Below are 13,824 nucleotides of genomic sequence, written 5' to 3' on the forward strand. Positions count from 1 at the left end.
CAGGCATGGGCCCCTCGTCCTGAAATGAGGAAGGTGGCAGCTCTGGTCTCCTTCTAGGTGTCTCTGGTCGGTACAAATCCAACCCGCAGCAGTGACTGCCCTGAGCAGGGATGGTGCCTGCATCCTCTCATCCAGGATGCCCACGGACTTCGTTAAATACATCTCAAGAATATCTGCCATAAAGCTGATAGCATTTGCAGGGCAACCCCCTCCCAATGCAGGACGAAGACACGCCAGACCCGAGCGTCGGCTGCACTGAAGCAGGACCCGGGCCGGGCTGGGGCGGGAGGGTCATCACGAAGGAGACTCAACAGCATTTCCATTTATGTGAAAACCAGATGAGGCGTCCTGCCCATCCCACTGCTTGGAGAAGTGGTAGGGGAATTTCCCCATTGGAAATCAGTAATCAGGGCAAAATAAAATATCCTGCGAAGTCTCAGTATGCTCTGCTAGGTAGTTGTGGGCTGTCCAAAGAACGAGCCTGACGGAGAGGGATTAGGAGCTATAAAGGCATCGTGTCCTCCATGATACAAATCAGCAAAGAGTTTTCCTTATTTCCACAGAAGACTCCTATTAGGCTAATTAAACTCCGTGTAGAGTTGGTTTCTGCCTCGCGGCTGCTCTCCTGCTGCACTGAGTGTGCAGGTGCCGCAGCTCGGGGGCCGTGCAGAAGGAAACCTGACCTCTAGCAGCAGGAGTTTGGTCTTTGAGGCCCTATTTGCAGAATTAAATCAACAGCAACAAACATTGCATTTTTTTAGCAGCCCGTGTGCACAGCCTCCCAAAGCAAGCCCGGGACTCTGGACAGCAGAGCCGTGCTCCACCAATGTCACTGCCGAGAGCAGGCGACGGGGCTGCTCCATTCACTCATTATTAAAATTCAGAACTTCAACTGCCTCTAATGAGTCTTGGCTATTAAACTGCTGATGGCCTAATCTAGATGCCGTTATTTGGTGCCCAATGAACTCATGATGGTATTCCAGGCACAGGCGGGTTCTGAGATGCGAACTACTTTTGTCACGTTTAGGTCCGTGTATTTTCCCGTGAATTAAAACAATGCAAGGGGGAAAGGCGCGTTCTTGAGGCTGGTTGTGCAGGAGCCTGAGCAGAGGCAGCCCCATTCCTGGCTTCCAAGGCCAGGGAGCCGCCGTCCCCCCCCGCGTGCTGGTCTCGCCGCGCTAGCAGAGACTTCGACTCCTCTGCCTTGCACGGGAGCTGACATTGAAGAAGGGTGGACGTTGTTAAAGAGCAAAACCCAGCACAGACGTTTGCTGGGGATGGAAAGCGTGCCCCCCAGGGTGGACCTGCACGAGGAGCCATTTACTGCCTGGTTAAGTCTGCAGCCAGGCTGTATTAGGACATCTGGCCATGCACGCTATACCAGCGGTGGGTGAAGAGAGGAGAGGGTGTTTCACTTTGGGCAAATCACTTCATCTTCGATGAATGCCCCATGTGAAAATGGAGATAGCTCTTCCTGCCTGAGAGGGTGCTGGGAGGATAATGTTCATTAGCGACGGCAAGGTGCTCAGATGCTGGTGCCGGTGTGGACTTAGCTCGGCGATGCTGTGTTGGGATGTCTGCCCTCGTTCCCCCTCGGTCACTGAGCGGTCCTGGGGTGTCACAACCCTGTCGTGCTCGGCGCCGATGCAGCGAAGCCTCTGGTTTGGCATCGAACTCGCTGGCCTGATTCAGATTCCTACCAGGAGCACGGGCTACAAGTCTGCATCTCCCATTTCCAGCCTCTCCCTCGTCTGAGCGTACTTAAAATTCATCCTCACAACTTAACAATAATAATAAAAAAACCAACCAGAAACTCATGTTTGCTAGGGACCCTATTCCCCCAGATAATTTCCCCCCTTTCCTTTGCTTTCTTCTCTCTCTCCATAACACATTCTTTTACAACCCAACTGTGGTTTCAAAGGCCTTCTTAAATCTCTCAATTAATTTTCATCTTCTAAGCAGTTGTAAAATGTGAGAGCTCTTTACATGTTCTCCACGGTGTCGGACAACTTCTGAAATAAAGTTCCCTTTAATCTGAAGGAATTAATGTAATTTCCTTCTCGGGGTGGGCTGCAGTGTATTGGTGGCACTGTGCTGCCGAGTTTTTGCAGGCGTGGTCTACCAGTTTTAACACAGAATCGGAAAGGAAATCGCTGAGAGACAAAGTGGATCCGGTTCCCCTCCCCTGGCTCGTTGGGTGTCTGCTTCTCCCTTCCCTTCCCTTCGACTCGCATCCTTTCCTCCAAGGCACTTAGCGTCTGATTAGCTATTAACGCCAGCTGGACGCGTTGCTCCCCAGATCCTGTTAGCTCTTGTTCTAGGATTTCCTGAGTGACAGTGTCTCTTGGGTTACCGATTCTTTAATACACTTCCTATTAGAGGAGACAATTACTTACTGCTTCTTTCTCTTTGGGTTTGAGAGGCAGTGTGATGGAGAGCGTGGAAACCTCTGAGGTTGGTGGCTAAGCAGAGTGAAGTCCCTCCAAGGCTAGTTTGTGCTTTCTCGCATGTGCGGCGCGTGCTTGGCCTCCTGTTCCTGTTCTGGGTGTTGCCAGGTTGACCAGAAATGAGCTGATGGTTGCTCTCTATGGACTTCCCTCACCCTGTGCCTTCTGAAATCGGTGTTGGGGGGAGGATGTGAGCTGAGCTGGCAGGCATGGCGTGGCCGATTTGGAGATGGGAGTTTAAAGGGGGGCAGTTTTGAGACAGGACGATCGTCCTTCTGGGAATCCCTCCTTTTTCAGACCTCTCTGCTCAGGCCCTCGCGGTCGGGAATGCCGGTTGGTACCCAGGGGCAAGCGGACGGCATGGCACAATACAGTGCCAGCTTCCCGAAATGGGGGTGAGGGCAACGCTGTACTTCTCAGGACATTACTCTGTTCACTTGTTTTCTGGAGATCATGGTAGAATGGTCCTGGAAATATTCTGGTTTCTTGCAAGTCCTAAGCCTCATCTGTGCTGCGCAGCTGACCTATTATTAGAGGTAGATGACAAGCCACCTGCCCTGCTCTATTTAGGAATGGGAGAAGGGTGCAGTTATTACAAGAACTTTGTAGCACGGGAATAGTCAGGCACTACACAAGCTTAGCGTTTAAGAGGCCCAAGGCAGACCTTAAGGGCCTTTTACTTACTAGTAGTCCATAATTCCTGGTAATGATCTCTCTAGAGGATCAAACTTCTGCAACATAGTGGTAAGTGAATAATTTATGCAATGAAGTTCACCTCTTTTTGTGTTTGAAAATGGACAGCTCTTCTCTTGAATGTAATTTTCTACCTATTCTCACGATGTATAAAAGATGTAGTTCTATTAGTGGGTGCTCAAGAGGCCCAGGCAACAATTACCCATTGTAGCCTGCTCGGTTACAAACAAAGCACCATTCATTGCAAATTAGGTTGGTAAATGCCACAATGCTCCTAACGAAGGACAAAGACAAAGAATTAAAAATCTGCTCTGTGCATTAAGGAACCATGAGCAAGCCTTGGCCTCAGATACCTTTGCTGCTCGCTGTTTTTTTATTCTCTTGGAGCAGGGGTGGTTGGGCATATCAGACATCTGATGGTGCCTCTGGCCCCTGATTCAATACGTGTCCCTTGCTGTCTGGAAGGCTTGCAGAAAATTGCAATCAGAGAGCTTTTGTACTAATAATACTTGATTACATCAGTGTTTCCATGAAGACTGAATAGCCTTAAAAATATTGGTGGAAAGGATGCATAGCATTTGTCTAGATCTAGTTTTTTTTCCCCCTCCACTTCTCTCTTTCTGTTTGATTTTGAATTCACTTGGAAGCCAATCATTTTATCTTCAAGGGCTCCAGAGAGTCATTACTGAGAAGTAGCCGAGGGATCAGGGAAGAGATGCAGGTCAGGAAGATGCTGGAGGAAATAAGACTTTCTGGAGGACTAGTGTGTGTGTATTTATATAACAAGACAGAAGCTCTGCTTTGATGTGGGAATGCATCTTCCATCTTGGGTCATCTGAACCAGCGTGGAGTGGAGGTCCCTGTTTCAGAAGCCATAATATCAGTGCAATTCAGCCTTAAGATACATACCTATTAGCATCTGGGAGACGGGGTTTTGGGTGCTCCATAGTCTGAGTGACGCAGTGGGACAGACAAGGCCTAGCAAAGATGCAAGTGTGACCAGTCCCCAAGGACGAGAGCCACCCAGCCGGCCTAGCAGATGCCTGCCTGGTCTTACTCTCATCGGTCTAAGACAGTGATGCTCTACCAGGGTGCCCAGGCACCATGTTCACTCAGTCTTAGGGTGTGCAAACCTGATTCACAAGACATACCTGGAGATTTCAAACAGGAATCAAGACTGTTAAAACCATGCTGACCTGGTGTGGTCTTTCTGAGTTCTTTGCAAAAGAAAAAAAATGCTCTATTATTTTTATTTTTTTTTGTAGTCAAAAAAAAAAGGGGGGGAGAGAAAAGGAAGAGTCGGCATTTTCCGCGGGCGCCCCCAGTCTGGCGATGGGTGCCTTGGGTCTACAAAGGTTGAGGACCGCTGCTCTGAGCGCACAACCCAGGCGCTGCTCGTGTTGGCGTCTCCGCCAGGAGTGGCGAAGCATATGAGGGGTCTCACCTTGAAGAAGGTCATTGTCGCTCCATCCTTCACAGCGCCGTACTCGATTTTCGTTTGCTTTGCCAGATCGTCTGCGGAGTCGATGGGAGACTCCATTCTCTCCACGGTCAGGAAGGCGGCCAGGTTGGCCGTGTAGGAAGAGATGATGATTAGCGTGAAGAACCACCAGATACCGCCGATGATCCGCGTAGACAGCGCTTTGGGCATCAGCTCAGACCCTGGGGGATGAGCAGAGCAGCGTGAAAAAGAAAAGAAAAGGAAAGGTAAACACCCCAGGGAGAGAGCGGGGCAAGAAACCAATATATGTATTTCAAGCACCAGGCCACATTGTCAGGCTGTAACAGCTACACAACTTCAGCCAACGGCTCTTCACACACATTACCTGGCCGCCTTGCTTGCAAGGAAATCGGGGGCCTTTTGGGGTTTTTTTCCTTTAGCATTTCCAAAAATTCTTCTCTCTTTCTTGCTGACCTTGGGTACAGTGCACAATTCACAGGAAACCTTCAAACCGAAGTAATTAACTCGGCTGCTTTTATCAGATTTAAATAGCAAGCCATTTGTGAACTTTTATGAGTGTTTTGTTCTGCCATTTAAAAAGCGCTTTGCTTTTATACGGATTACTTTTCAAAGCACTCACTCCAGGGAGAGTGTTCAAATACACAAGGCTTTTTAAAAAAATAATAAAAAATAAAATCAAACAGTGAAAGAGGGAAATGATTATGGTCCGGTACTTTGAACAGCAGCTGGAGGTGGGACAGGAGGAGTTATTATAGCATGAAAGGGGTAACAGGTCTGGAATGACTTTTATTGAGCAGACAGGAAGGATTAAATGGGCTGTGCTATTTTTGCAATCACCTGAGATACTTGTTAAAGATGGGGAAGATGACTGGGTTTGAAGCTATTGCAGCCAGAGGACATTTCTGACCTAGAACCTGCAAGGGAAGATGGGCCGTACGAGGCAATGTTAAGCCACATGGTATTAAAACAGAGCACAAAACATAGTGAAATCCCACTCTGGGTGCAAGGTGGTCCTGATTCAGCTTTCAACAAGTACATTTTCTGCCCTCACTGCCTGCTGGTGAAACGGGGATGGTGTGACACTAGCACAGCTTTGCTCTCTTGTCATCTCCGACGTAGAGTTGAGCTAGGAGCAACACGGCTGTCCCCACGGGATCCAGGGCTCATTCTGCTAACCCACCCTCTTTGATACCAACATTGTTGATGGGGGCATCCCTGCTCCAGGGAAAATATTTATAACTCGCTGCAATATTGCCAGCACAGGTGTCCAGAAGAGCATTTTTTGCAGGAGCCACTAGGCTAACGGCCTGGGTACCGTTGATGTCCAGTAGACCAGAATGACCGGGGTAACACGCTTCATACCTCTCGTTTATTTCTGCTCCTGAATTGGGCTCACCTGGGTCATCATTTTCCTAAATTTTCTTCCTCACCAAACAAACCCGTGCAATTGGGACAGCAAATCGTGCCCTATTTCATCCTTGGGATTGCATCGGTTTGGGACAGGACAGGGTACCCCCAGCCTCTGGCTGAATAACAACATGTTTCTGATGTGATGTGATGTGAATGGTCATGGCTATGAGTGCAATGGTGGGTCTTTTCACTGGCTCTGCTGGGCTTTGGGCCGGGCCCTCACTGAGCTGAGTTGGTGAGGCGCGTTTCACCATAGCGTTAAGTCTTCTTGCTGCAACAGAGCCTGCAGGGTTTGTAAGCCTAAGTCACGCTAAAAGGCCTCATTCATAATCTGAAGTGACTTTAACCTTGTGTGTTTTCCAGGCAGAACCTGGGCTCTCATCTGGGAGCACTGCACCCGATGCTGCTCAGCAAGGGGCAAACGGGTCGGACCGGCCGAGCAGAGGAGACGTGAGGTCCTCTTAGGAGCGCAGCGGGATGGGGAAGGGGCTCCCGGTCCTTGCAGGCTCCCTTGCTCTAAATGTGGATCATGGGCACATTGTGCAGGGCAGGTTCAGAGATGCAGCATGGCCTGCAGTGCCCTCCTGCATGGCACCGTCCTGGGACTGAGCCCTGTTTCCCCTCCTAGCTCAAAATTGCTCCATTTTTGGTCAAGGTGGGTTAGTGCCTTGAAAACAAATCCAACCCAGCTACTGGAAAACTGGCCCCTTTGGCCTGAAAAACAGCTTAGTGTGAACCACTCTGGGAGCTCAGTTTCAGCAAAGGGAAGGGCTCCCATCAGGTTGGGATTTCCTTGTCCTTCTTTAGTTTGTCTCCTTTTGGGTCTCTGACATGGTCCATCCCACGCCAAGGCCGTGGCAGACTCAGGCATCTGGTTTGCTCACTCTGAAAGTTTGTTTCTGAAATTCAGAAGAGACCAATCAAGAAAATTGTCTTTTTTCTCCTCTGCTCTCCTCCTAAATCCATGCATCCATCCATGTACCTGCCCATCCATCCTTTCTATGTGGAAAGCCCCTGCCATCATAATACACAGACAGTGACTATCAAAGGGCTGTTCAGGAAAGTTCCTCGCAGTGCTTTTGTCAAGGGGTATTTTGAGGGGCTTTCTCAAGACCAGGCCACAGAAAGGTGGTAGGAGTATGCAGAGGCCACGCAGGGGCCTGGAGGAAACTAAAGACCATTTGGGAGGCTCAGCTGAGAAGCATTTCCATTGCAAAGGATGGAAGGAGGCATTTGGGAGTACGTGTCGTAGGACTTCATTTCATTGATCTCTGTGCCACCCATCACATCATCTCAGGGCTGCAACAGGAAGCCCCTGGAGCCCTCTAGGAATATATTGTGAATTACTGACACCAAGGACCCAGGGATGTGTTTGTAGCAATGCAACTTCTGAATTCATTGGTTTGCTGGGCTGCCCTGGCCCTGTGCCGAGCTTTGCGCGGTGGGACGCTCCGCACCCCAATGAACACACTGAGAGGCCAGCGCTAGTCTTTGCCCAGAGCAAGCCAGGAGAGGCCGAGGCCTGGCTGAAAGTTGGGACCCTGCAATTTAATAAGTCTGCTTACTGCTTTCTAGGCATTCAGATTTTCACCTCCCTCCCCGGAGCCTTTAATGCTCTGTGCACCCTCGGTAGACGCTGGAAAACACGTCGCACCGGTTAACAAAGAAGCCATCGGCAGCAGAAGCGTTTCTCCTTCTTGCCACCCTCGGGCAGAGCACCCGGTGGTGAAGCACCAGACCGGGTCCCCTCCCAGTGCCCGGCACACGCAGCCCCCTTCGCCCCTCCTCGAGCGCCTGCTCGGGCCGCGTGGGCTTGGCAGGACCCGCAGCCCGGGGGCCTGCTTTGGACCTTGGAGGATGAGGAGACATCGGCCGGGAAAGGGGTCTTCTAGAGCGTGGGCGATGGGGCAGGGGCGGCCACGTGGCCTTCAGACCCCGGCCTGCTGCGCTGTGCCCCGCGAGGCGAGGGCTTCATCAAGGGGCTCCTGTGCAAGGGAGTTGCCTGCCCTGCCTGTGCCCCAGGAGGTCTCGAGCCTCCAGCCTGCTCCGGCACCAGCACGGCTAAGGCGACACCTCGCAGCAGATCTCACCCTGCCGTGGCTGGGTTTGTGTCCTGGGCTGGGCCGGTCCTGCTGCTTGTCTTTCTCCCGCAGGTTTTAACGTCCTCTCTCCCCTTCCTATCCCTCCTTACTTTTCCAAGCCAGCTCCGCAAGCTCCCAAGCCAACAACACAGCACGGCTCGAATAGATGCCCATAAACGAAAATGAAATTCATGGAGAGTGAATAATACCAAGCAGAGTCACCAGGACCTTGTGACCTCCAAATCATGGCTGCTTTCCATTGATCAGATTAATTCCACTGGGGCGTTTATCTAATTAACCCCTTTCCGGTCTCGTTCCCCCCAGGAAGCCTGGTGCGCGCACGCCCGCCCGCCTGCAGCCAGTTAGTGCGAAGCCCGGGATTGTGCACAATGCACACCAGCAACCTCGCTCACCCTCTCCAGGGAGCTGGCTCCATCTGAGCAAAGCCGCGTGCGTACGGTACATCTCAATCAGAAAGAGTAACGGGAGAGACAAACGTTTCACAGCACGGCGGGTACCGTGAGCTGTCAGAAGAGAGATCTCCCCGCTCCCGCACCCGCCCGCCTCTCCAGGGGAGACAAAAGCCGGTGTTGACAAGCTTTTCTGTAATTGTTAAGAGACAAAACGCCGCAGTTTCAAAACCAATGTCGCTGCCTGTCAGCGTGCGGTGACGGAGCCGCTCTCCCCGCTCCGCGGCTTCGTGGCGGCCCGGGCGGTGCTGGAAGCGTTACGCCTCCTGCTTGTTCTTCGACAAGCGCGGCCGCGTTTGACCCGGCTCCTGGTCGACACGAGCGCAGAGGAGGCGAGGCGCGCGAGGCGGAGGCAGCACCGGGTGCGCGAGCCGCGAGAGCGGGCCCGAGCCGCGCTTACCTTGCTGCATTAAGGCTCCCATCCCGAACCAGAAGCTGTTGAGCAGCGTGAAGTTGTTCTCCACGATGTCGGACCCCGGGTTGCAGGGGTGCGCGTCGTACCACTCGTATGGGCTGAACCTGCGGGGGCACAGGGAAAGCTGGTGAGGCTGGGGTGTCTCCCGGCAAACACCGCAGGGGACGGGGAAGAAACAGCCTTTGTGGGCGGGGGGCTGCCCAGCCCTGCCGGCGCCCAGCTCGTGGCGCGGGTGGAGACGCGGGGCCAGGCTCCGTGCCCTGCATCACGGGGGGGCTGGCGCCTGGAGAAGCAAGGCCTCTGTGAGGCACGTCCACTCGGGCCCGTGTGAAGGTCGGGGTGGAGGACGTGCAGCCACGCGGGAGGGAGCAGGAGGCCGGTGGGGCGCAGAGGGGCACAGGCACGCTTGCGGGATGGGGCAGCTGAGCACGCGCCGGCACAGGGCTCCTCTGCCCACAGCCGTCGTCCAGCACGGCCGGGGCTCTCCCGGCACGCACGCGCTCCCCCCGCGCTCCGGGGCAGTGCCAGGGCGGGATGTGCCAGACCCGGGGTGGGCGGGGGGGTCCGCGAGAGCAACGCTCCTATTTCTGGAGCGGTTTAGCTGTGCTTTCCAAGAGTCTCAGATTTTGCAGCAGTTGCATCCAAACCAGAAATGGCTCAATGGCTCCCGAACCCACCGCACCGACTGCCGTCATTGCCGCTTCCTTCTGAGCACCCATCCTGCCCAAAACCCACCCCGCAACAGAAGGGCAGTGTCCTCCCTCCCGCACCCAGAGTCCCCTCCAGGCGCAGCGAGGCTCAGGGAGACATCCCGTCCTTCCGCTTCGTGGGGAGACAATCCAGCCGGCCAAGCACGACTGTGGGCCAAACAACCGTATAATGGAGCTCTTTGCAGAAAGGGACTCGCCTCCTCCCCTCAGCTGTGCGTGTACATATAGCCTGCTCTATTAACGTGTCCATCACTTGGGCAATTTAAAACTAAACTGGACAAAGCACTAGACAACGACTTGCAGGAAACAGCTCTGCGCTGACAGAGGCATGGATTAGGTGGCATATAAGAAGGCCTGAATATGCCGTGCGGCTCGGAGTATATTTGTGCAGGTAAAAGGTATTTAATCGGCCAGACCATCCCTGCTGGGGAATGACCTTGCCCCCCACCCTGTTGAAAACTGCCAGGACAATTTGGTTTCACTGTCATCAGATGTTTTCCTCGGATTCAGGGTCTTCGCGGGAAACCTGACGCCCGAGAAAAGCCGTCCCTCTCCGCTGTGCTCGGCACGCCCGTGTCTGCGTGTGGTCATTGAGACGATTTCCCAGCGAGAGCCCTCAAAACATTGTGGGAACAAATCGGTTTTTCTTTTGGTGGGAAATGCCTGTCTGGCTAAAGTGGGACGACAAGCGTTCATCCTTTGGGCTGCTCCCCACGCTGCCCAGCCCCGCAAGGGGCCCAGCGTCCTCGTGCCGGGGACACGCATCTCTGTGCCCTTTCCAGCCCTGGGTGTCTGAGGCCCCTGGGACATGGGACTGTGCGGGCACCGGGGTTTTGCTCCCCGCTCTGTCAGGGACCTCAGGGTGCTCCTTTGAAGGGGGGCGAGGGCAGGGGGCAATAATAATCCTGCCTTTCCTTCCCTTTTCTTGCAAGTGATTTGGGGTAGCAAATCCTGTGTTTGCCCAATATGCCACGCTGGGGCCCGTTGCCTGTCAAAGCCTGTCCTTTAGCCATCCATCCATCCATCTCTCTTCTGCATTTTCAAAGGGAGGAAAGATAACAAAGGAAGGTAAAATTGTTCTGAAATCAAACCTGGCTTGAAACATGGCCCGTTCCTGTAATGTGTTGGGCCCTGCTTGGTCAGAGCCTTATGTTGGGAGTATGCAAAACTTCACGTACGAGCCGCAGCTCTTGAATAAAAGCAGAGTTCGAGCAGGAGATGAAAACCTTCCTTGGGCTGCCAATTGAAAGGAAATATGAAATGGAAGGGGAATCGGGAAGATCAAATGAGCCCGACAAGATGACACGCTGAACAACTTCAAGGTCTCGGAGTGAGAATCTACCGGCACGGCTCAAATTATAGAGAAATATTCAGGAAACCGCAAAGCAGCGACAACGACTTTGGTACTTGAAAGGCTGGTGGGGCCATTAAAGGAAGTGGAGCTATAATGAAGGGAAAGGTTTCAGGGTCTTTCCTCCCCATCTAATGCACCCATAATATGCAGGATTTGTCCCAAGCAGGCTTCCCTTCTTGCCGCGAGAGGAGCAGGGTTTAAATAAAATGGACCAGGGAAAAAATACAATAATTTTTTTGTCTCTTTTGTTTTTGGGGGTGGAGGGGGGGCTTTTTTCTTTCCTGAGAAGGGAACGGGAAAGCAATTCAGGGCAGGCCCTGTGAAAGGTAGGGATCTGACACAAAGCACTTTAAGGCCAAACTGCATTTCCAGAGAAGCTTCTCAGTGATGGTTCTGGTTTCAGATTAAAATGTCTGCTTAAAAAGCCCTGCGGGCAGGATGCTGGGAGTAGCAGCAATCTGGGGCTGTGCAAACCTGGGAGCAACAGGCAGCCGTTCAAAAGGAGCCCCTGGCCGCACGGCTGGCTGAGCGTCGCCAGACAAATGACCGCCGCGAATCCGCTCGGTCCCACCAGCGTTCGGGGCTCTTTGGGGACCTGGGTGGTTAGAGGCAGCGGCTCTATCAATAAGCGAGAGACTGATTAAAAGCGGTGATGGATCAAATGCGTCCTTTGCCTGTCTCTAAATAGTCCCTGAGTTGGTTTTAAGTGGCGTTGACCTATGATGATGGCAGCCGCAGCGGTCTCCCGAGCCTCGTTTGCGAGACTCATGTTTTTGAATTAAGGCTTGGTTATTTTGACTGTGTTTTCCTCCAGAGAGTAGGACTTTGTGAGGCCTCAGTGGGGTCAAGAGCAGATATTGTTTCCATTACACCTGGATGCAATAAATAAAACCAGCATTTTCCCCAGGATATCTCCAGCCCTCCACCTGCCTGTGTCAAGGTTCATGCCGGTACAGCCTAGATGTAGAAATTCATTAATGGGACATTACAGATGGGGGAAAAAACAGCAGGGGCAGTGCCTTATCATTAGAAAGAACAAGTCACTCAAATGGGGTTTGGAAATTACTGCAATCTGCCGGTAACTCGATGGGGAAAAGGCTCCTGATCTCCGCACGGTCAAGGCTGCTTGAAAGTCGCAAGGGCCTCTCTTCTGATCAGCAGCTTGGGCTCCAGAGGGAACCATTTCCTGCTTGAAAGCTGGATGCTGCCACCGCCTCGACCTGCCAGTCCAAACCCAGGGGAGCAGGGATACTGCTGGAAATGAAGCAGGACTGACGGCCCTTCCCTAATTAACTCCTTGGTAATTCCCGTCCCAGTCCCTGCTGGTCGGTGACAGGTGTTGTGATAGTATTACCCCGCCTGTCCGAGGACAGGGCAATAGGAGGCATTATTAAATGTACCTGACTGGCAGCCAGGACTTTTTGGTTGCGATGGGAAAGGGCAGCTGCAGGACGGGCAGAGACCACTGAGCCCAGCGTCCAGCGGCTGCTTCATCTCTCTTTCAAAGCAGTTCCAGAAACAAAGAAAAAGCTTCAAAGATTTCCTGACTCTTTTAAGGAAGCCCACCAGCTTCCAGCAGCCCTGCAGGACTTGGGGGCTATGAGGTTTGGCCCGCTGGCATATGCAGCACCCTGACAGCAACGCATCAACGGGCACGGTCCTGCCAGTCCTGCATTGGCACTGCCGATGTCACGTCAGTGCCTGCAGCCCCCACAATCCAGCACAGCGAAGAGATCGGCCGAAGTGGGTGGTCTTCCCATGGCAGGAGGTGGCGGACAGGAGGTCTTGCTCTCCCATGGGCTGGGTTTTCCTACCCATGCGTCGGAGTCTGCACAGGGAGCCCAAGGCAATAGTCAAGCTGGCACTCGTCGAGCCCATCCCACCCAGGGGTTTCTTTGCACCCTTGCCCCAGGGATTTTATAAGTCCCATGAGGAAACAGGGTTTCAGAGATCATGAGCTGCCTGTCCAGGCACCTGACCCCAGCTGCGGATCAGAGCACTGGGATCCCTCTGTGCACATCGCTATGGGGCAGCGAGCCGACCCCAGCCCCGTGTGTTTGGTTAGGCAGGCCCCTCTGTTTCACAGCACGCCGTCTGCAGAGCAAATCTGGACTTTCCTCTTCAGCGCCACGGTTGCACGTCACCCCGGGGCAAACAGCAAGTTGCCTCTAGGGGATGCGTGGAGCCTTTCTTCAGTAACTCTTGCAGAGGATTTTCCGTGCAGATTTAAGCAGTGCATGCACGGAGCCTGGGAGGGGCTGGGTCTGGGTGCTGCAGGTCCCCACTCTGAACTGGGAAAGATAAATACACGCGTTGATCTGGAAATGCACTTGAATTCCAGTTTCAAGACACGCAAGCAATCGAATGCATGGTGGCAATGGAGTCCATCTAGCAATGTCCCACGCTGTTAGCAGAGACACGGAGCAGAGTAGCACCATCAATCATTGCAATGAATGCTTTGCTGTTTGTAATTAGCTGGCGTTCATCTTCCCAAATGAGCTTTTCTCCCTGCTGAGAATCTCGTGCCTTCTCTCTGGCATGCGGCCAAATGGCGAAGGACCTACTCCCACTCCCACTGGACTCAGCAGCAGAGGAGGGGTGCTGATAATGCAGCAAACCGTGCGCTTCCTTCTGGCCCCCCCGCCAAGCGCCCTTGCAGCATCAGACAGCGATGGCAATGTCCCAGGAGACGAATGCCGGCTGTGCCGGGCTGCTGCGTGACACACACATGATAAACGGGGACATCTCAGCCCTTCTTGAAATTCTGCCGCGGGTGGGATAA

The 13,824-nt window shown here is 53.0% G+C and overlaps 1 protein-coding gene across 4 annotated transcripts in view; it reads right to left on the reverse strand.

Moving 5' to 3' along the window:
- Nucleotides 1–13,824, reverse strand: part of GRIK3 (glutamate ionotropic receptor kainate type subunit 3) — a 168,152-nt gene that overhangs the window by 13,848 nt on the left and 140,480 nt on the right. For all 4 annotated transcript variants that reach the window (XM_090056718.1, XM_090056715.1, XM_090056717.1 and 1 more), the window contains exons 12-13: nucleotides 8,964–9,082; nucleotides 4,585–4,802 (exon numbers count right to left, since the gene is read on the reverse strand). In XM_090056718.1, coding sequence (XP_089912844.1) covers nucleotides 4,585–4,802; nucleotides 8,964–9,082 — 337 coding nt within the window. The remainder of the gene's footprint in view (nucleotides 1–4,584; nucleotides 4,803–8,963; nucleotides 9,083–13,824) is intronic.

The sequence above is a fragment of the Crocodylus siamensis genome, chromosome 7 (assembly GCF_052110815.1).
Source record: "Crocodylus siamensis isolate JL-2025a chromosome 7, ASM5211081v1, whole genome shotgun sequence".
Taxonomy (NCBI): Eukaryota; Metazoa; Chordata; order Crocodylia; family Crocodylidae; genus Crocodylus; species Crocodylus siamensis.